This window comes from Carassius carassius, chromosome 3 (genome assembly GCF_963082965.1).
Source record: "Carassius carassius chromosome 3, fCarCar2.1, whole genome shotgun sequence".
NCBI classification, from domain to species: domain Eukaryota; kingdom Metazoa; phylum Chordata; class Actinopteri; order Cypriniformes; family Cyprinidae; genus Carassius; species Carassius carassius.
Genome location: NC_081757.1, coordinates 16,712,160 through 16,736,803, shown reverse-complemented (window position 1 = coordinate 16,736,803; position 24,644 = coordinate 16,712,160). Strand labels below are relative to the sequence as shown.

The 24,644-nt window shown below is 36.8% G+C and overlaps 1 protein-coding gene across 1 annotated transcript in view; it reads left to right on the top strand.

The window, feature by feature from the left end:
- Positions 1-24,644, top strand: part of galr1b (galanin receptor 1b) — a 49,123-nt gene that overhangs the window by 11,003 nt on the left and 13,476 nt on the right. The window contains exon 2 of the mRNA XM_059531654.1: positions 1,437-1,502. Within this exon, the coding sequence (XP_059387637.1) occupies positions 1,437-1,502 (66 nt within the window). The remainder of the gene's footprint in view (positions 1-1,436; positions 1,503-24,644) is intronic.

Below are 24,644 nucleotides of genomic sequence, written 5' to 3'. Positions count from 1 at the left end.
TGAACTATACAAGCAGCAAGACAGTTGCAAGCCTTTGATTAGAGTTATGTAAAATTTTGATGGGACAGTTAGGTCCTAGAGATGGGGTGACAACAGCTGCACAGAGGGGGCCCAATTAGATTTTTTTGTCATGGGGCCCAAAATTCCTGGCAGCACCCCTGAGTACACTCAGTCAAAGTTTGTTAACTTTACTCAAACAACATAGCACAAGGGGGGGTGGGGGGGGGGCAATAAAGCATGTTGGCCATAGCATTACCTTAAAAAGAACAACAAGCTGACTACACTTATGTAAGTAAGTAGTCAGCTTGTTATTCTTTTTAAGGTAATATGTTCACTCAATATAGTTAACTGAATGAGTAAAAATTTTGAGTAAAAAATGAACTCCAGATGTCACAAAACAGCAATATATGTAACCTAACAACAAAAGCAACCATAAAACAGTTCATAATTTACACTGTAAATATGTCTCGAAATCAGATAAAACATTTTTACATTATTAATTATTCATACCCAAGTGCATGGTGGTAACAAATGGATCATGACTTTGATATTTACTTAAACAATTATTTTTTAAAAAACAAAAAAAAAACAATTCCAAGTAAAATATACTAAGTTTAAACTTTAAATTGTACAAGTCTAAATTGAGTACTAATATTTAATTGTTTTTTTGTCTTGCCTGAACTAAATGATGTAATGTAGAAATTACATTTGTTTTTCTGTAGTATTTACTTCAACACACAATAATTTTTTCTATATTCATTTAAAACTATATTCGTTCAATCAGATTTTCTTTATATATATATATATATATATATATATATATATATATATATATATATATATATATATATATATATATATATATATATATATATATATAATGAAAATGTAATTTTTTTTAAAAATATATATATTATAATGTTCCTTCGCAACCCTTTGAAACAAAGTAGCACAGTATGACTGCAATATAATCATTTATTTTTATTTTTCACAAGATAAGAGATTTGTTTTACTTTGGGTAGTCAACCATCAACACAAGAGAGCTGTACCTTTCAACAATTTTTATGCTGTCTTTGAACATTGACTTTAAATGTAGCCATGACTTTTATTTAGCAATTTTAGGTGACTGCCACAAAACATGGACTACTTTTATTATATTTAATGTGAGTTAGTGTGTTTACTAAGTGTATCAATCTATTTATTTTGTATAAATGTTGGACAGGACCATGATGATAAATGTGCCTCTGCAGTGCTGGAATTACTTCCTGAAATTCTGTAATATCCTATAGTTTTTCATTGTCATTTCTCTCAAGAGAAGTGTCAAAACACTGGCCACACAATGTCTGCCATCACTCACTGCTTTTTTCATCATTAATGATGGATGAGTAATGGCATACACTTTTAGGCATTAATGTGACATTTTCTTTGAATCGCAGGTATTGTACCATCTTCATAAAAAAATGAAAAATATGTCCAAGAAGTCTGAACAGTCAAAGCGAAAGGTAAGAGTTTTTGTTGTTGTTATTTTTGGTGGATGCTATAAGAAGTTAAAGTAATCTGCCTCAAGAATGTCATCTCCTCCAGACCTGATCACCAGCAACTGCATTCCTTGATGGCTTGTTTCTCATTGTGACAAGCGTCCACAACTTGATCCAGTGGGTCATGCACTGAGGAAAAGTGGCTTATTTATAAATTGTTAATGGCAATGGGCTTTCAAGAACCATCTGAGACCATGTGATGACAGCCATTATTTTGAGACAAAATTTCTTAATTTCTATCAGTATCATGAAGTTGGCTGCTTTACTGTCAAGAACTGTTAAAAAGTCTCCTATGCAGGGTTATGATGAATCCCTGAATCTATGAGACTGAAATGAGGGGAGGTCAGCCTGACCTGTTTTGTGGCAGATTAATAATAACTTGATTAATAATCACACAAAAGATAATATAATTGATTTTATTATGAAGGCCATGGTACTGTAGATCCACATCCACTCCTTCAATGAGATGTTTTTCTGGTTTCGGCATCATTTATTTAGATTATTTTCTGTAACTAGATTTTGGATGATTTTACCAGATATGATGGTATGCTGGAGCGATATTACTGCAGTAATTTTGTTTCAGTATTAGTTTGGTATTTGTTCTGAAAATCCATGCATGGGTATGAAAGCTAGTGGAGCATGACAGACCTCATAAATCTTCATTGCTGATGTAAGTTGAAGTGTATTAAGCCATTCAATATGTTTATGGTTATTGATGGTAATTCATTGAAATGTCATGTAAGCAGATCAGTGTAGATGAATTTGGAAACTTTAGCAACACTTTAATATGTTTGGATTTTATCGCATAACAAAATACCAAACCAGGTGGCATCGCACATTTGTACTCTGCAGATATCGTGAGGAGCTACTGCACATGTTCTGCTACACTTGATAAGTGTCTAAATAATTTTGTTATCTAATGCAGTGACATTCATGTGTTTCTAGGTGTGACTTATCTAAATATAATGTGGTAAGTCTTAGATGAGAATTTCTGGCTGACAATATTTAAGTGCTGTCACTATTTACATTTGGATTTCATGTGAATGAAATAGTTCACTTGAGATTTTCAGACATATTGACTTTCAAATCAGATATTTTAAGTGCATATTTTAATTGTCAGTTTTAGTTAAGCAGTGTAAGTCAGAAACCATTGCATCTGTGGTTTTGGTGCCTCACTTAAGTTAATGGTCCATAATAGCCAATACACTCCAGAGTGGTCTCTTGTAACCAACGGCAACCAAGGCATCTTTTTGCACTGCACCTGGAGCACTAGGAGGGGTATATTAAGGGGTGGCTGTAGTCAAAAGGGTATTTAATGATGTTTTTACACGTTGTTGAAAGTCATATTATCCTAAACCATGTTGGGATCTCAGGATCTCACACAGAAATGCATTAGGCCAGAAACTATCATTTTTATGCCGAAGTTAATCTGACATTTAATATGAGAAAAACTGGTGTAAGAGCACATCTATCTACAATCTGTGACTATAGCAACAAGTCACTAACCTTGAATCCTTTCATAGTACTTGATGTAGTAATTCATGGGTATTATTGGGAAAATGCTGTTTCGCAACACGGATTTGTGGGCTTTCATTTCAGTCAATTATACAGATCTCAGAAGATGAAAAGCAGTGATCTCTATCGCGCATCATCCATTGTTTAAAGAAAAATGTTCAGTCTGAAGCTACATCAAAACAGAGCTATGTTAGTTCGTGGGAAATGCAGCAAGAGAGTCCAAGACAATATTGAACTCTCATAGATAAAGTGTTAATATTTATTGGGCTGAAACAACACTGAGTTAATACAAAAGTTGTCAATTGTAATTTTCAAGCTTGTTTACTTTATATTAATAATGATGCAGAAAGCACAAAAACCAGGTTTGAGGTTCAAGTCGAAATCATACAATTTAAATAAATGCTGACACTGCTTCTTGTCCTTACACTGCAATTTTGACTATATTACAATATATTTTGAAAATACAACAAAAACTGTTCTGGCAGGAATCTGCACTCAAAAATGATTTTGTTGCTTGTTCAACTTAAACCTGAGAGCAGATTCCTAGTTACCAACATGCTCTGCATGTAACTGCATTAGAATAATAAATGTTAAAATTAACTTCTATATATTATTATGGTAAAAAAAGTGTGATTTGTGTGATTACCATCGACCAGAAGAGTTTCGCTGACATGTGCAGAGGTTTTGGGCAGACAGCAATAGTTTTGCTAATGCCAGTTTAGTGAAAAGGCACCCTTTTGCATGTCCCATACTGTACATTAAATTTAGTAAAATTAAGTTTTATATATTGCACGCAAACAATCAGTTTGATTTCAACCACACAATAATTAGTTTGAATGGACTTCTTCTAGTTAGGGCTGTGAAAAAAAGAAAACAAAGAAGAATCTATTCCAAAAAGAATAGTTTCCTTGGCATTGGGTATCAAGTGTCAAGAAAAAAATCGAGAGAGCCATTTTCATTTCAACAAAGCTTATCGTGCCTTTCAAATGGAAGCCTCCACACATTGTTTTTTATTTTTTTTATGTTATATTTATGGACTTTTTGTGCCTTTTATTTTGAGATGGAATAAAAGGCACAAAAATTAACAAATTGACAGATAAACAATGCGATTTGTAGCCAGCCAAGGTTAACTACATTGTAATCAGAATACAAAACATTATTTACCCCGTTTGCACCTGCGAAGTTTCTGTTACACATTACCCTGTGTTACCCAGTATTTATGACTCTCGACTGTCCGACTACTTTTATTTTTCAGTTTATTTTTCAGTTCACATCTTCATCAAGCACACCACCACACAGAGAAAAGGACTTGAAAAATAAACACAGGCCTAGTTAAACACTGAGTAATGAGCCCATATCATTTGCTCAACTAATTTTGTTGATAATACATTTGTGCTTTTAAAAGAAAAAATGGGGGGGGGGGGGGTTGGTTGGGTACACACCAACAGAAACATAAATCGGTGCTTATGCCTGCAGTCATGGTGAGATTAGGTTCCTTCAATCTTAAAAACAAGAATCGAAATAGAATGGAGAACCAGGAATCAGAATTGATTCCCAATTCTTTTTGTAACAACTTAAATTAATTGTGTCAATAGAACAGTTTTTGAACAATTTTTTATCAGTTTATATTTTGAATGTATAACTTTGCTAGATGTTATGTTAGACATTTCTAGAGTGCATGGCATTGTTTTGTCATAACCACATGCACTTTGATCTATTTAATTCAACATCAAGTAGCTAAATACATTATAAGCACCAGATACAGTGTGTCAAATAGATTTTTTCTTCTTCTTTTTTAACAATTCAGATCATAAGAATGAGTGGAATATATTTCAGTGAGTGGAAGTGTAAATTCAAGCAAATGTGTGTCTTGATACAAGAAGTTTATGAACAAAACAGCTTTAGTAACTCAATAAAGACAGTCTGCTGTTTCAATTTACAGGCCCCCACAGTAGTGGACAGAGATTAGCACTAAGAAAGCAAACCATAATCCCATTACCCAGAGTTACTTCATTGTTATCTGTAGCCCTAATTGAGGGTCAGGGCTGTCACTGTGCTACACTAAACAGCCAGATTAGATGACCAGATGCTGTCATTTTCCAGTCTCCTTCTGCTTCTCATCATCAGAATTGACCATTCCCTAACCAATACCTTAACAAAGTCCTAATGTCACAGTTTATTCCAGCATAAATAAAGAATATCTAATAAATATTTAGATTTATATAAATTTTTATTTAACCCTCTAACTCTAGCAATCTCTATTCTAATTCTATTCTTTAAAAAACTCTATTCATTACTAACTGCTTGTTTTCTTATAAAAAAACACTAGCTTTTCTAATGTTTTTGTATTCTATCTAATTGTTTTGTTTTGTTTTATTATAGAATTAACAAAAGAAAAAAGGCATCTAACACTAGCTTGCTTCTGTTCTGTTTCCTTTTTATTTGCCGGTAACTACATGCTTTTCAACTGTTCAATGTCACATTACAGATAGAAAGCAAGAATATCTGAGCATGTCTAGAACACCACCTTGGTTAAATCTATAGGTTTTCCATGGATTTAGCATCACCTAATTTAAATAATTATTTGAAAAACAAGGGTTGGTGCATGACCATGTCTGTGACCCTGTGAATGTAAATGGTCACCATGGGCAACGGTCTCTGTTTTGCTAATGTATATGCTTTTGAATCTGCAGAGGAAAAACAGACGAGAGAGAATCAAAATGTGTTAGAAATGATTTGTTGGAAATGATTTGTAGTCTGTGGTTCTCCAGGGTTAATTGGTGGCAAGAAGCTCATTGGTCACTGAGCCCATGAGAGCCTGTGTCACAAAGTGTCATTGACAAACCCCAAACTGTTGGTTGTTCCCGGAGTTTGAGAAGGGAACTGATAGGGCTGTTAACTCAGTAGGGAGCAGAGCTGGTGGTGCTGATAAATTCACCCACTGACACATCACATGCATCATGTCGCTTTGCTCGTCGATTTATTGTGTTAATCATTGCAAAAATATGGAACGGTTGATAAGTGGCACACTAGGTTAAGTGTTAGCCCTGCCACAGTTGAGCTATTTCAAGGTGGTAAGTGGGCAGCTGGCTTATTCCAATATGAGTTGTGGAGAATATGTTAGAGCTCTCTAACAGAACAGGGACATAAGAGCTCTTCACATTCACCTTGGTGCCGGTCACATCTGACATTAAAAGCACACTGAGGACTCAGCAGGGCTTCTTTTCTCAATCCCAATTTCAGAGGACCAGCAAACTTCAGGAGCCGTTGCTGCATTTTGATAAGGGTAATCTTTTCAAAAGAGGGTTGTTTGGAAGTGGCAGTTTCATCTTAGATGTGAGGGTGCACATAACCTATGGTATACACTTGATCGACATTCCATTATTGATGTTATGGATACACTATTTTTGGAGTGCTATGTGCCACATCTTTAGAAAGTTTGTGGGTAGGTGAAATTGTGCAACAAAACACGGAGACATGTTTCTTACATTGTTGCACACTAACTAAGTGTTGCACACTGTTGCACACCTTGTGAGCTTGTGAGGGCTAATTAAATGTAGTTCACTTTGTAAGACTTTGGGCCCTATAATACACCTAGCACAATGCAACGCAAGGCGCAGCGTTTGATTTCGGAGACCCGTTCTGTCTTTGCGCTTGCCAAATTCTGCCATTGTAATTAGCAAATCCATCATGGCACTAGTGTAACTGCCTCTTAAAGGGAATGGGAGATAAGACTCTGATTGGTTTTTGCACGTTAAAAAACACCCATTACTTATTAAGAGAACAGGGACAACCAGTTTAGACCAACCGTTTTTCCGTCGTTAAAATACACTGTGAATCCTAATAAGTTTACAGAACTCAAAAAGAAATTTCTAACAGATTGCACAAAAACATTTAAGTGATGTTTTTTAATGTTTTAAGTTTACATAAAATGTAAAATCACATTTCCAGTTGCCTTAAATTATCTCAGTTATTTTATAAATATTGATATTTCTCAATTTATAATTAGAGAGTAATTCACTCAAAATGTTCTCTATTTTTCAACTCTATAATGTGGGAAATACACTCAAATTTAGTCTTTTGCTGTCCATCCTCAACCTAACCACATTCTCTACTCTTCACCAAAACGGTAACACTACAAAACCAACATAACAGAAACCTTTGTAAATTCTAACATAACACAACATTTAAGTACTAACTTATGTCCCTCTATGTTAATCTTGTGTAAAAACACACAAAATAACACTTAATTTCTACATTTATTTTCCTTGTTTTCTGATGCAAAGCATGCTGGGAACTAGAAAACACAATCATTTTAAGTTCACCTTACTACAACAAAATTTTGAGTTAACAGAACTTATTTAAATTAAGTTCAATGAACTTTCATTATTATTTGACTGCATTTAACTAATTTCATTTGATTAATTTCACTGTTCGGTTTTACAGTGTAGTAAAAGTGGATTTGGACACGCCCTGAGTGCACCTGCGCCATGCGCTTTACACTTTGTGTTTAGATCTTTAAAATAGGGCACATAGAGTGCAGTCATTGCTCATCTAATTCTGGTACAAAAAGTCTTAGACATTAAAATATGTACAAGGTAGACAAACATGTCAAATACTCTTAGCTAAAAATTTTGTGGAAAATTATGCTGATATATATTCCAAAAAACAAAGTTAATTAAATCTTAAATCTTATTTCAAAGCGAAGGGCTTTTTTTTGGCAAATGGGTTCTCTCTCCATAATTATGTCACAATTCTGTTAAACATTCTGTTAACTTCTATATTGTATGCAACTATGGGTTTAAAATTCTGAGTTCTATATAAAAGTCAGCATGAATTGGAAATTGTGACAACTTTTCTTGCTTATTGTTTCTTCTCTATTATATCTGAGTGAAATGTTGAGTTTACCTGGAATGGTTTATGGGAGAAACTGACAGTCATATTGACTTTAGATCCTTTAAAGGGATACTCCACCCCAAAATGAAAATTTTGTCACTAATCACTTACCCCCGTGTCGTTCCAAACACGTAAAAGCTTTGTTCATCTTCGGAACACAATTTAAGATATTTTGGATGAAAACCGGGAGGCTTGTGACTGTCCCATAGACTGCCAAGTAAGTTACACTGTCAAGGTCCAGAAAAGTATGAAAAGCATCGTCAGAATAGTACATCTGTTATAAGTGTTTTAACCATAATGTTATGAAGAGACAAGAACACTTTTTGTACGTGAATAAAACAAAAATTACGACTTTATTCAACAATTGCTTTGTCAACAGTCTCCTCTGTGTCTCTTCAAATCACTCAAACTGCCTACGCTCTTCTGTGTCAGCCGCACACTTGTGGTGCGGCTGATACAAGGATAAACAAAGCTTTTACGGGTTTAGAACGACACGGGGCTAAGTGATTAATGACAAAATTTTCATTTTTGGGTGGAGCATCCCTTTAAGCCAGCTGTGGCACCACCCGCTCCTGCCATACATCTGTCTGTCTCAGCTGAACCTTTGACCTGAGGGTGTTTTGAACTGCTCCTACTATTGAAAACATCTGAACTGATGCTATCTTGCTCAGTCACTGACTGTATTGCATGACTGTAGCTTTCGGCCAGGAGAAGATGTCATCAGGTGGCGTCCAACTTTCACGGGGTGTTTTGACCCTGAACCACAACACCCTCCAGTTGGCGGGTCGGCAGTGGTGGCCAGTCACTGCCCTCTTCCTCCTGGCCCCCAGCTCAACTCCTCCCTCCTACTCCAGAGCCAACAAGACACTCTTTCTGCTGCCACACCCAACCTACGGATAGCTGCCTTCCTCTCCCTTCCTGCTAAACCCAAAGCAGTGAGTGTCTTCCACACAGATTGTGCCGGGAAACCCCTACACCCGACCTCAACCGGGAATAGCCAGGTCTGCCACCCTTTGGCCCTGCACTGCTCAACAAGGTCCTGATACTTTGTAGCTTTCCGCTCATGGGCCTCCTCACACCCGTCTTCCCACAGGACCGTCAGTACAATCAAGATTATCTTCCTTGCCTCCTCAGACCATAAGACCATGTCTGGCCTCAGCAGTGTTTGCACAACCTGGGGGAAGACTAGTTTCTTTCCCAGGTCCACCCCCATCTCCCAGGATTGTGCTGCTTGCAAGAGGCTATTTTTGATCTTCTTGGGGGCTGCTGGTTTCTCCCCTTCTCTGATGAACTGAATGCATGTCCTCAGCCTTGTACTGGTCTGGCGCTTTGTCTGCCTCTCCTGCTCCAAGATGTCAGCCAGTGCAAAGAGAACCTTGTCATGGCGCCACCTGTATCTTCCTTGGCTAAGGGCTGTTTTGCATCCTGCCAGTATGTACGCCATTGTTCCCCTCCCTCCGCATAGCCTACACGATAGGTGGAAGGGTGTCGTACACTGAACGGAGCAGGAAGGAGATACGAAAGGGCTCCAGTCTCCAGATCTCAGGCCACATGATCTTCCGCTTCGGCAGGTCCCACTTCTTCCAGGTACCTTGTACTCCAAGTTCGACGACCCTAGACCTACACCTTTCTTCCACCAGGTGTCAGACCTCGGCTAGAATCATGTCCCTCCTCTGCCTTGGGTCTGCTTTTTCCCACTGCTGGAAGTGGGTGGATCCGAATCCTTGCCCCCTACGCATGGGTTCCCGATGATGTCCTTCAATGCACTTTCGGCTTGTGCCACTGATGTGTCAGCCACCCACCTGCGTCCTGATCTCGTAGTGACACCTGCTCTCCTGACTTTTTCATCAGTGGAGTCTTGGTACATCATCACAAGACGGCACTTTGCCACCTTGAACTCCTCCACCACTGATGATAGGGGCAGCTGTACCTGACCAGACTTGGTGTATAGCCCTACTGACGTGAAGCTTGGTGGGATTCCAAGCCCCTCGACTCCTTCCACTGCTGTCATAGGTACTTCGTAGATTGTCAGTAGCCACATAAGCCGTGGTAGCAGGCCATGCTGGAAGAGCCAGGCCTTAAACTTTCATGGCAATCCTGACCCCTCGATCTTACTCAGCCATGCATCTGCCTGTTTCTCTGTCCTGGAAACATTGCATCTGTCGGTCAGGGATGCATCGCCCCATTTACCTAGGCACTTAATTGGGTTTTCCTCGATTGATGGTATCGTCTCCCCCTGTACTCGCAGCTGGAACTTGCTGGTCACTTTCCCATTTCTAATCACCATACTTCTTGATTTCCTCGGTTTGAATTTCACCCGAGCCCATGTTGCTCCATCTTCAAGGGCCTTCAAGATCCATCTTGCTTGCACATGGGTTGAAGTTGTTATGGTAAGGTCATCCATAAAACCTCTTATTGGAGGTTGGTGGATGCCAGACTCCATTGATGGCCTTCTGGATTCCTTTTCTGCAGCTGTTATGAGCAGGTTCATTCCCATGACAAACAGGATGGGGGAGATGGTGCAGCCTGTCACGATTCCCTTTTCCAGGACCTGCCACTGGGTTGTAAAGTGGGCAGTTTTGAACCGTAGTTTGAATCCTCCGAAGTAGCTGGTAATTATACCCCTGGTGTGGTAGGGGATATGGTAGTGTTCCATAGCTGTGTTAATGATGCCATGTGGGATTGAACCGTATGCGTTAGCCAAGTCGAGCCAGACAACCGTTAAATTTCCTTTGCTCCCCTTGGCCTCTCTGATCAACTGATTGAGGATGCCCGTATGTTCCAAGCACCCGGAGAAACCTGGAATGCCACCCTTCTGGACTGGTGTATCGACATATTTATTCTTCACCATGTAGGTAGTCATCCTTTTTGCCAGGACAGAAAAGAATACCTTGCATTCGACACTTAGGAGAGAGATGGTTCGGAACTGACTGATGTCAGAAGAGCCATTTCCTTGGGTACAAAACACCCCTCTGCTCTTTTCCCAGATGCTGGAATGATACCTTTTGTCCATATCCTTCGCAACAGTTTCCATAACCTGCGGAGGAGCATCGGGCATCTCTTGTATACTTTATAAGGTATACCGCTTGGTCCTGGGGCAGATGCTGAACGGGCTTTCTGCACAATATCCTGGACTTCTCTCCATGTTGGTTCACTGGTATCAAGCTCTTCCTCAGGAGTTTCAGCAGTTCTGCTGATCTTTGGGTGTGCACCACAGGCCTGGTTTCTGAGGGCGTCACTGTGGCTCTCCTTCAGGAACTCCTCTACAACTTCCTTAGTGAAGTTATGTGAACTTCAGTTCAGTTACTTGACTGCACTTTTTCATCTTGAAAAACTTTGATTGTATATGTTTCTGTACCAGACTGTTCTCTTTCTCTAGCTCTATCTAGAAGGAGGCAGTAGCTCAACATGAAAGCAGTATAGGATTCAGTCCTAGTGGAAATATATGAGATTATAGCACAGATTGCCTGGGGCTGCCCTACTGTTTGCAGCAGTTTCACTGTCTCGACTCTCCTCTGCTCTTAACCTGAGATTTATGCTTGCTTCTTGTACATATACCACATTTTAAAGCACATACTATGCATTGTTGTTTAAACAACTTTTCCATTAACATCACAATATTCTGTCACATTATATATTTTAAAAGTAGGCTAATATAGTTTTCAGTTGAAGGGCACTATTTTAGCATTCTAAGCGCATGGTCGAAAGTGCACGCCACGCCTGGACGCATGGTCTAAACGGGTTGTCTCTGTTCTCTTAATGAGTAATGGGTGTTTTTTTGGGTGTAACTTGCAATAAACCAATCAGAATCTCATCTCCCATCCCCTTTAAAAGCCAGTTGTGCTCGCACCATGGTGGGTTTGCTATTTACATGGCAGAATGTAATTTTTCATTTTTAAAAATGTTTCTGTGCTGCTGCCTGTGAGTGTAATAAGCAAAGTGTACATGCATTGTGCATTCACCTACAGGCACATATTATTAATGTGCTCTTTAAATAACAAAGAAAAAATATTGTGCCAGACTTCAGACCAGGTTTGAGTTGGTCTATGGCGCAGTCTGTTTTCCAGTTCCTCAAAATAGCAACGCGCCAACAATGCGCCTGAACACACCTCTTTTTAAGACCAGCATGCCCATGGGCACACAAATGCAATTGCTTTTTAAACAACGCGGCGCAGGACTGGAAAATGAGAACTGCGTCCCAAAGTGTCTTCAAAGTCTTTTCAGAAGAGGGCGGAGCTTCAAGAGCTCATGCTCCGGCATATATACCACTATTAGTACAAGCCTGTTGTCTTTGCAGAAAACCTACTTGGTTTAAAAGTCAGTCATCTGATTGTACAGTGCATAATAAATGCTTGATTATTAATTACACAGATGGGGAGCATGGCGTGATGGCCTTGGAATTATAAAGTTCTATCTGCATGCTGAGTGGTTTTGAGATATTGAGCTTCAAAGATTTTGCATTCCATATAGCAAAAGTGATATGGGGAACAAGTCTCTTCCATGCATGAAAATGACAGAGACCCTAAATGTATTCTAAAAGTACAATATCAAAAATCCTCTCAGATTTGTAAATGGGGATTTTTGGAACAGGTAAAATGTAGATAGAACCTTCTAATTCTAAGAAAAACATTTTCTGCTTTGAATTATAAGGCTTTATCTTGCAAAACATTAATTGAAGCAATTATTTTCAAGAAATACTGTTTAACAGTTTACTTATAATTTGTTTTAAAACATAAAAATAGTGTTGTAACAATGTGTCAATATGTATGAGAAAGTTAAATTGAATGCTTTATGACATTTATTTCATATTTTAGGGGAAAAAAATGTTTTTTTTTTTCAAGTATAGCATAAAAAGCAATGCTAAATATTTTATCCAGTGCAGATGTTAATTTTATGCAGGAATATGGTGGGTATTTAAACAAACATCATTGCAGGAACTGTTAAGCAACTACAATCGATTCATATTCCAGAATAATTTCAACTTAAAATCTTTTATAAAATTATTGCAAAAAAAAAATCTCGGTTTAAATGGCAGATAGAAAAGGATCCCTGTTGCAGGTTCTGTTGGGATGAGGAGGAGGACCTGATGCATTTGTTTTATTTTTGCCCACATGTGGCTAAGTTTTGGGTCAGTATACAGTTATGGTTAAGGTCTATGGATATTGTTTTGCAAATAACACCTCAGAACATTTTGTTATGTGTCTTTGAGGGAAAATGCATACACTTTTTGAATATGATTATTTTGATGGGTAAAATTTTTATTTTTAAAGCTAAAACTTTATCAAACTTATGTATAAAACACTTTAAGAATAGAGTGTTTTATCAGTATATGCTAGAAACAATTATTGCAACAAATAACAACAGAATAACTGAGCATGAAAAAATGTCTGCTTATTTGAGTTAGAGATATAAATATTAGGTGTATGTTCTTAAAGGTGCGCCATGTGTTATGGCATAAATGTTTTGTTTATTCTATTGTGTTTTTTCTTTATTGATTTTTTTATTAGTAGTATTGATTTATTTTATTTTTCATTTTCTTATGTTATTAACTTTGTTTGCTTTGTGCTTCGTTTTACTTTGCTTTCTTGTCATAACACTGTGTGGATGATTGTGGTTGTGGTATGAATGCATGGTGGGGTGGGTGGGGGGTTTGAAGCTTGTCTTGTTATTTTGCTCTGTAATAAAAAAAATTAAAAACAAATGGTTCAATTTGAGCAGATGATCTTACCATCGTCAGAGTGCACTTACTCAGCATCTGGCTCATATTCGCGATCTCAAGCATATTCTCAAAACTATAATTTTCAACGTTTTCTAAAACAACATTTTGATCACTATTCACCACATCCACCATCAAATGACTTTGACACTTATATTTCATTGCATACAGTAATTGCTCTGCTGTAAAGCCATTCAAGTCAGTAAAATTTTGCAGATAATTTAATAAGATTCAAAGTGCTGATTGGCTCACAAATAGAACCTTATAGAACCAAGTTAGAGTTCAACTTTGTTGATAGAACCATTTTGATTTCTAAATAAAAGGTCCCAAAATGTACAGAACTTAAAAAAACATCACATAATTTAAATAAGTTGCCACAGAGCATCAGCGGAAACAGGTAGAGATGATGGTAGCTTTAGCAACATTAGCCTTATAGAGTACCAAGAAGCCTTTTTTCAGAAAGGCAATTTGGAAAACTAAATATGACTCCTAAATTTGTTGGCACATCCCAAATGATAGCACTTATAATGCGTCTTTGACGCTGACATTGTATATCTCAAGCAGCTACAGCAAGAAAACAGTAATGGTGGACTGCTGCTTCTCATTCAGGGCTGTGTCAATGCTTATATTGCAGAGATTATCACAAATGGGTGGGACTTTTTCAGGAATCAGGAATCGCATGTTCTGAGAGACTGTTTGATTTATTGGAATTATAAAAAAATAAGTGGGTGGATTTTTACCAGTATCGGCTGGTTGTTTTCACACACTGCAAACACCTTGTAAAAGTAATTTTTGCATTAAAGGTCCCCTTTAAATAAAGACAGAAGTAAGAAATTTGGATGGTAAAATGGTAGGGCATTAATTAGACAAATTCCGAAAGGCAAGCAATAGCAAATTAGCTTTGAAAGCAAGATCACTCCCTCCCTGCGTAATCACTATGCAAAGCCACGCCTCCTCCTAAACACATGAATGCGCACAGGCAGACCAGAACCTAACCAGCGACACAATGAAAAATAGCATTGATGGAGGGTTGAATGCAACAAATAATGTCTGTGTGCACATTGTACGCAGAGGTATGCAAATACAAATGTTGACAGGCAGGTACTGTAGGACAGTCTATCAAAATCCTCGGACTGAGGAATATTGTTGTAAGGAAATTTTATCATTTTACACCTTCCACAGACAATATAAATACATATAAATAAATTTAGACCACTTAACTTTAAGTTATTGCTATTGGGATGTGAAGAGACTTTTAACAAGCGTAACAACAATTTATTTTGAACCAAATCATCTACACTGTTTTTAAGATGCAGTTTGGTCTGCCTAAACGAATATTCCACAAAAAATGATATGCTATCATGTCTTTCCATTAAGTACACTGTCCTGCTCCAAAGGGGAGTTTAAAGATTTGGACACTCCTAGACTACTAACTTATCCAAAAACTGGAGTCAAGAGTCAAGTCACTTGGAATGCACGTTGAGATTGGGGGTGTTGATCTGAGCTGTCTCGCTCTATAAAAGATTGAGTTTGCTATTCACAAGAGGCATTGCCTGGCCATCCCTGAAATAAAAGGAATTATTCACTCAACCTTCTGTGGAATATTTTGAAATATATATATAAATTATATATATATATATACAGTGAATGGTAGTGGGGTAAAATGGTGTCTGGACCCTTACATTCTTCCGAATATGTCTACATTTTATATTGTAAAAATTACTAGCTGGATATATAAAAAGCCTATGCAGTTGTCCCTATTTAGATTGCTATGTAAAGGTGTGTGTGTTTCCAGATAAAATAGAATCACAGGCTTGAAAATTCATGAAAGTGAGTAAAACTGTTGTGAGTGAACTAACCCTTTAAGAATTCTTGTCTTACAAAAAGCTGGAAATGGTTACAGAAGTATCACAAAAGCCTTATCTATAAATGGAGAAAGTTCAGTTCTTTTGCTAGTCTCTCTATAAGTGTGTGTCCTACACTTTGACTTCAAGACCACAGCATAGAATACTCTTTCTGATTTCTGGAGTTTAAATGGTGTTTATGGGACAGAGGGAGGTATAGTTAAAAAAAATGTTTACACATATAAAGTATGCAAATCATGCCTGTTGTTCCACAGTGCTACTGGAAAAATATCATGTTGACAGATGAAACCAAGTTCAGTGGTTTAGAAAAAAACACATACACACACAAATACACAACACTATGTGCATCAAGTGCTGGACTGCTTGCTGTATCATCAGTGGAAAAATTTAATTTATAGGTTTATCAGGACATAAAGCTCAACAGAAGTTTAAAGGTGATTAACAACATCCTAAAGCAGCAGTATATGCCAACAACAAAATGAATGGATGAATGAATGAATGAGTCAAGCCAAGCCAAGCCAAGCCAAGTCAAGTCAAGTCAAGTCAAGTCAAGTCAAGTCATGTCAAGTCAGAGTGACCCAGTCCTTATTTCAAGGCTTATTGAGATGCATGACTTGAGAGACTGATTTACACCAGATGCCCCAAGAATATTAAACTGAAACTAGTTTGTTTTTAAAGATGGTGCAGAATTCTCTCGGACTGTTGTCCTTACAGAAAATGTTTGGTGGGTGTCATTTTCAGAAGAAGGCACAACCAGTTATTGAATCCAAAGTTCCCATTCTTTTTCCATTTTCCACTGTACTGTGAACTGTAAAGAAATGAAAACGTTTATTAAATACTTATTTGATTATGCCAACTCTGCTTATCCATTTTTGTTAGTATATTTTAAGATTAAGTTAGGGTTCCAGCTAGGGTTCACATACGTTTTCCTGTAACTGTAAAATTAAGGTTTCACAATTCATAACTGAGACCAATATATGTGCAGAAAATGCTGTCATTATTTGATAAGGTTCTTGTATTTTTAATTAATTCATAGGTATTCACTGCACCGTGTACAACTTTGTAATGGAAATTGGGATTCTCTCCCTCCCATGTGATTGCCATTTGTAACTGTTTAGGGGGTTGTCTCAAGAACACTGCAAATAAACCCTGGACAACTAAAATTAAAATAATATTGTTATTAACAATTAATTGAAAGCACACTGTCATAAATTCTATTACTGTATTGATTTTTAGAGTTTCCTGTGAATTATGATGTTCGGGTTGTTGATTTTGCATTTAGAAAATATACATAGGAATTGGTGGAACAATGCTCTGTTGCAAAATGATATCTCAGTCTTAAGTCACCATATTATGCAATGATGTGGCTTCCCCTCTTTTCAGAAGTCAAAAAGAGCTTTATTGTCAAGTATGTCTGTGCATACAAGGAATTTGTTTTAGTGTCACAAACTTCCACATAGAGACAAAGCCAACACAGAGATAATAAAATAAGATGTAAATAAAATACACATACATAAATATAAATAAACCACAAAAGAAAAAGAATAAATTGTATGCAGGTGTGCTATAAATAAAGTAGAATAGGAATAAAACTTTTTCCCTTTTCACCATTCACCTTAATCCCTTTGTATGAGACAATTTTTCAAATGGTTGGACTTTTCCAGCAACAGTGTGTAAATGTCTCTTTTGGGTTGCAATAGAGAGGGATCTAACCTGGGCATTTTGTTCACACTGGCAGGAAAGCAGGCCAATATGTGCAGTCCCATTATGTCTCTATCCAGGAAAAATTGGGTGCAGATTCATAAAATTATGGCAATTTCATGATAGCAATGGCACTAAGCATCCCTTTGGCACAATCCTAAACTCTATTGGCTAAAAAAAGCTGTAGGCTATACTAGATCAGTTTTGAAATTCACATCATTGGTCATTTTTTTGTTTGTTTGTTTTTACTTTCTCAAAAGATATAAAGATAAGAATCTTCTGGTTATATCTTCAAATGTTAGTGTTAGATAAAATGCAAATAATGAGAATAATCAATTATCTATGCTCTTTGTCTTTGTATAAGTTATTTTGTTATGCTGTGGGATGGTGTTTGTTATAATAATCAGTATAAGATTCTGCACAGATATTGTCTGACCCCTGTAAAGTTGTACAAAATTGGCGGTGAGGATTCATTAAAAGTTTGCAAACTGAAAGACATGGATAGACTTGGGATTTCCCCACAGCAAGCACATTTTGGAAGCAATTTTTAGAGATTCTTGGCCCGTTGTCATATTCTTCCATTCTATTGTCTCCTAAGCCCTGCATCTCTTGTCTCATGTGGCGAATCCTCTGGGATTATGGTGGGCATTATCACATCAGCTAGTACAATCCTGCACAAATATCTATATCTACTGTAGGAACAATCTGTTCACTGATTGTTTTCTTTATTTTCTGTTCAAATTTGCAAAACTATTCAGTGTAACTATTTTATTTTAATTACAAAAATAATAGATTCATTAAATCTGTCCACCAGCACAGTAGAAAAATAAACGGATGGCAGGTGTCTGTCAAACATTCTATTAAACTTGATAATTTCTTTGCCTATATCTGTAATAAAGTGCTAGAAAGTAATATTTTAATTATGATTTGGGTGACAGAGCCAAATGCCATACATGTCGTAAAAGAAATTAGGATAAAATACCATTATGAAGAATATTGTACACTGTGATTGCTTTATTCCATTATCTGTATAGAATCAGGTAATATTTTAAAGTCTGGTTCAAGGTGTTTGGCTAAGTGGTTCTTTTGTAAAGTTTTAGCTGAAATTGGAGTGACTGCTTTTATTCAACCCCTTTTCTTCAACATAATTACTCATTATGAAACTACATAGTAATTATGAATTATATGTCATATGTCATAATTACTTAATTATGTGAAAAAAGATTATCTGAAATAAAAGATTTAAAAAAAAATCTAATTTTAATAGTTTCATAAACATCGTTTTACTTTAAAGAAAAAAAAACAGGAGAGTAAGGCCCAGAAAGTTTTTTTTTTTTTCAGATGGATGGATCGATTAATATTCTATTGACATTATGAATAAAACTAGGAGAGTTTGTTAAAGGATAAATATTCCCTTAGGAACCCTGAAGGAGTCAAAATCTAAATTTGCAAGACCAGACTCCTTTAAAAAAAAGTTAAATAACATGCAAGAGCATCCAAAAAGATGACTTTTCTGTTAAGTGGGCCCTTTGTAATGCCTGAAACAATGTTGCCAGTTGTTTCCCATCCAGGTGATGGCTCTGGTCATTATTCTACCCTCACAAACAGTCTGACACAAGAGCTCATAAATTAACAAGCATCTCTTGCCTTATCAGAATAAATGTTACACAATACAATAATGTTAACAGTTATAATTTCTAACAAACAGTAGAACAGAATCATACATCACCCAGTCTAAAATAAATCTAAACTATATTAGACTACAATGCACGTTGTGAACAAAGCTTTGTATATGATTTCTTGTTCTGGCTTAGTTAAACTGATAAAGCTGGTTGAGACACTGAGAAAGAACAGATAAAGTTTAAATACTGCAGAGCTACTGTGAAAGGGAGAGAGTCTGTGCAGGTTAAAATTAAAGTAATTGAGGGGGGGGGGGCCTTTAGTATAAACACATCTGCTCCTCTGTTAAAGATAACAAAATCTCTGATGGGCAAACCACTCTGAAGCTCTCAAAGCAGAACAGATGCTCAATAGTTATATTCACTTGTATCTAATCTTGGCCCTGCTCTTTTTCCACTGTCTCTTCAAGTGACAGGTTTACAGCTACAGCTACTTACTACCACTGTGGGCTGTTTTTACTTAAAATGCTTACTCTCATTAGAGGGTTTTGTCTATTCTTGATTGAATGTTTCATTGTCTAAAGCTGATTATGGGAACAAATTTAAGACTAAAAGAATAAATGTTAGTAATCTTATGATATTTTAGAAATATTCTTAATACTTGAAGGATTTAAAATCTGCATATTCTTCATGTTCCACTTTGATTACAATCCTGCTTATATAATGCTGAACTAAATGTTTCATGATATAAAAGACTGCCTCCCCCCTAATTATCATCGTCAACCCGTCCCTTAATTGCCGTCCTTCATCTGGCTCCCGACAGGAGTGGGTGTGTGAGAGAGAAGGGCCCCTGAAAGAGCCAGGGCTGGCGGCGTGTGATGAGGCACACCTGATGCCTTGTTTATTTTAGACACTCTTCCCCTTTTAGACACTTTTATTTCCCTGTGGTGGTTATTTTCTGTTAATAAAAGCCTCTCCGAGGCCTGACGCCACCCCCACTGTGTCTGTTTTTTGCTCCTCCCGCCACAACAGGTAATTCCAAGCAGCACATTTTCACTGTGATCAGTTTATAAAGGTGGAAAACTTATTTTGGCTTTTTAATGTTTTTTTTCTGTTTAGCTGTTAATTTCAACAGCATTTCAATATAGTTGGTCTGTGTGGCAATTAAACAATGATGTAAAGCTATAGCACCTTTAATACAGTATATATAGATTTTACTGGTAAATCATGTATGAATATGTCTTTGACTTTTGTGTTAGACTAGTTTTCAGCGAATAATTAATAATAATGAATTTATAATTTATGCCGTGCATTGATTTTTACTTCTATATATCAGAAAATTATTACGGAGACAGCTGAGGCAAACTACATTTCCTGTTTATCAGTAAGGTAGGAACCAGAGCCATTATAAACCTAAATATACTTGATTGAATTACATTTATTGGAAAAGTGTAGTGTAGCGTAGTAGTAGTAGTAATATAATATATGTTCGCGGTCGTAATGATGACAGTTGCGCACACAAAATGGTATGTGTTCCATGCACGTTTAGCGCTCACACTGCATGCGTACCGCACCCGAGCCTAACCCATCCGGACAAGGGCCGGCTAAATGAACTGTGACACGGAGCGCTCACACTAGTCAAACGAACCGGGCTTTGGGGGTCAAACATGCTCGGACGCGGTTCAAAATGCCTAGTGTGACTACACCCTAAGACCTCTCCTATGATTGCGTTATGCCTCTTTTTTCCATCACACTTAATTTTAAGGACCAGTTCTCAGTATTAAAGGGGTCATATGATGCTTTTTTAAAGATCATTATTTACATTTAATCATTTAGCAGACGCTTTTATCCAAAGCGACTTACAAATGAGAACAATAGAAGCAGTCAAGTCAACAAGAGAACAACAACAGTATACAAGTGCCATGACAAGTCTCAGTTAGTCTAGTACAGAATGCATAGCCAGGGTTTTTATTTTATATATTTTTTTTATTATGAAAGACAAGAAAAGAAGGAAAAGTGCTAGTATTAGTTGGTTAAGTGTTGGCGAAAAAGATGAGTCTTTAGATGTTTCTAGAAAATGAGTTGAGATTGGGAGGTCATTCCACCAGCTGGGCACAGTCCAGGAGAAGGACCGTGAGAGTGATTTTGAACTTCTTTGGGATGGCACCACAAGGAGTCGTTCACTTGCAGAGCGCAAACTCCTGGAGGGCACATAAGATTTAACCAGTGAGTTTAGGTATGTTGGTGGCGTGCCAGTGGTCGTCTTGCAGGCAAGCATCAGTACCTTGAATTTGATGCAAGCGGCTTCTGGTAAGCAGTGTAACCTGATGAGGAGAGGAGTAACGTGACCTTTTTTTATTTATTTAATTTTTTTTATTTATTTGGTGTAACAGAATATGTTGACATGCTTTAATGTTCAAAAAAGCACAGTATTTTTCAAATACTGTACATTATAGTAGGTCCTCTATGCCCCTCCTCTCTCAAACGCATCGTTTTCACAAAGTCTCTCCTGACAAGTGCAGTCTGCTCTGATTGGCCAGTGTATTGACCCAGTGTATTGTAATTAGCCGAACACCACAAGCACTCGTCAGAAATGTAACACCCCTTTCCATAATCGCGAGCTTCATCTTTCAAAATAAATTTGAAGACATTTAATTATGTCTCTAGTTTATTCCATCAGTTCAAGCCCAAAAGGGGAACAGAGTCACGTGACAAACACAGTGATGAAGTTCGTATGTGTTTGTAGTACACAAGCCACAGACGGTTAAGACAGCGAACTCCACTGTGTGACTCTCTCTCACACAGCGCGTGCACACACACACACACACACACGATAGGCAGAATCCCACATTTGAACATTCAGTAGCAAATACTTAAACTAATAACACAATACACTTCCAGTAGCTGATTCAGAAGCGGCAGATTGTCGTAGCAAAGTCAGTTCTGTTAAATCAAATAAAGTGCTTTTGCTTTTGCCTAGATACACACAGCATCTCCCTGACATGACTGCTTCAACACTAACTGTGGTTACTGAAACAACGTCTTCTTTCTTTGCATGAACATTAAGGCGGCATTAGGCAAATATTTCCACATAGTGACATAGACATGTGGAGGCGTGTTTAAATGAGCCATTTTAGGGGGGTGTAGCAGAGTCTTAACTTTGATTAAGAATATCTCTTTGGATTTGAGACTTTAGTCTTTGCAACTTCACAAATCTTCTCCATGCACCACGAGCTTGTAACACTCCAAAGAGGAAGGAAAAATTTAAATCGCATTATATGACTCCTTTAACAAACTATTGACTATGATTTTGGCTGAAAAAAATCCTAAAATGCTGCTGATTAATAGTAAGAGAGTTGTTAGGTTTAGGTATTGGATAGGATTCAGAATGTAAAATATGGTCATGCACAATATGTTTTATAAGTACTAATAAACAGGCAATATGTTAATAATAGGTATGCTAATAAGCAACTAGTTAAAACTCATCATTTTATTTTGTCCAACACTATGTAAAAACTAAAAATGTGTTTAATGTACAATAAATATCTAACACTTTTCATAGATGGTGATAAAATCATTTACCAATGTGATTTGTTTGTGCAAAGTAATAATTAATCCTTCAAATTTGCCATAATTAGTCCCAGCACTAAAAGCATGATTTTAACTTTACAGTTCAAACAACACATGTTTGTACAGCAGCATTAATACTAGTGCAGAATATCAGCAAATATCAGCTTTATGTGTCTGCTTTTAAACCCTCTGAAATGTGTTGCCCTTTCTACCATTGTAAATGCATTACTGTAAGTGTTATTTTTGTTTGTTTTTAACAAACTGTGAGATCCATCAAAATAATTTTCTATGATAATTTACAACCTGTCACTGTAAATCAAATGCTGTTGATAGAGGTTAACTTGTATTGCACTGAGATTCTGAGCTGCTTGATCATTTTATAAATGCCTAGATAGTATATGGAGTATTCATATACTGTACTTCTTATCATATTCCTAACAATCATAAAACAAAAGTATATAAATAGATGCTTACCTCAGTCCTCTGACAATTATTCAGCGTCCCTCCCTCCCACCTCCTCCTCTATTTCTGTTCTATCCCTTAAATATATTGAACATTGTGTAATCTGTATTAAGTGCTCCTAGGGGAGAATTTAGATCTCAAGTCAAGTCTCATGCTTGATCCCTGCACAGACAGCATTCCAAATATGTTTAACTTTATCTCCTTTAAAGGATTATGAAAATATGATCTCGTAAATGTTCTGGTTTATTGTGTAAGGGCCTGGACACACTATACAGTTAAATCATTCTGTGGGAATTTTGCAAGCCTTTTCAAGTTCAAATCTGAACCTTTTCCCTTTAAACACCATGGCTTCACGAGGCGTATTGCTTTAATAAAATGGTTATTCCATATATGTAGTAAGGTTTCACAGAATAAAACAGCGTAAGTGTAAAGATATAAATAATAAGATATAAAAATAAAAACAGTATTCTTCCACCAAACAATGTAGTTCCTCAAAAAACAGCTGTAGTTCCAACAAAGTGTTTGCCGAGCAACACACAGAAGTAAACGAAGGTGTACATTTTTAGTGTAATTTCCAACAGCTTTGAATGTGGCTCAACCAATCAGAATCAAGGATTATCCGTTTTACAATGATCAGTTTAACACTGTCAATAGGTGCGTTTCCAATACAGATTTGCACAAAACTTCGGTTATATTTTATAAATGTTGATAAAAAAGTATTGCGAAATGATGGCTTTTACATTAACCAATGTTATACGACTGAAACGTAACCTTTTGCCTCTTGGGACAGGTCATGGCTACGGATTTTGGTGGGATTTTGAAGGATTTTGGCTATATTTATTCAAAGGAGGCATATGTGTGGATCTTTACAGAAGTGAAACAGAGAGCCGCTTCAGAAACTTGCATGGCGCGGCTGGAATAAAAACAAGCATTGACTAGAGTGGCCTAAACCAGCTTCAGTGGCTGTATTAGAGCAGTGTAAATTGTCTAATCATTAATGGTAGGGAAAGCCCCTTATACTGGAGAATGGCCACATATGTGTTTCTTGGAGGTTAAAGTACATTGAAGAATGATCATATGACTTTTTACATATGCCATGTGACCTGTAAATGCAAAAAAAAAAAAAAAACCTTTCCATTGCATTTTTGCAAATAATTCCTTTTTCGCATTGCATGGAAAACCACCTCATACAGGCATAAAAACTTTTTTGCAATATATGGGCGTTTCCATTAGGCGTATTTTCAATCACTATTAAATGTTCAGAACATTAATATCACACATTTATAAAAAGAGATAAACAGTTTTAGATTAAATTATTTTGACTGTGACAAAAGATTAAGAATGAGAAAGTGAAAGATGTGTTAGTGTGTGTATAATGTAAAGCAGAAACAAGGGACACTTGGTCCCCAACAGACTAGAGTCTGGGCTATCAACCACATTGAAGACCCATTACAAGGGTGTTGCACACCACAGCAAGGATTCCATTTCCTTTGAGATCAATGGATTGATGTTGCTGCCAAAACTAACTCTTCTCATTTTGTTTCAGCTAAGGAGTCAGCATGTTGTAAAGAAGGCTTGCTTGTAATGGAAGTATAGAGAGATGTGTTGTGCCTCGAGAGGATAAACTGGGTATCAAAACTAACTTCAAGAGTTACTTGTAAAAACTTTTGTCCATTAGGTTTTACATATTTAATGACCACTATTCACTGACTCATGCGACACAAGTTTACCAGTGGGCAGCATCTCTTGTGTTCACCTTGAG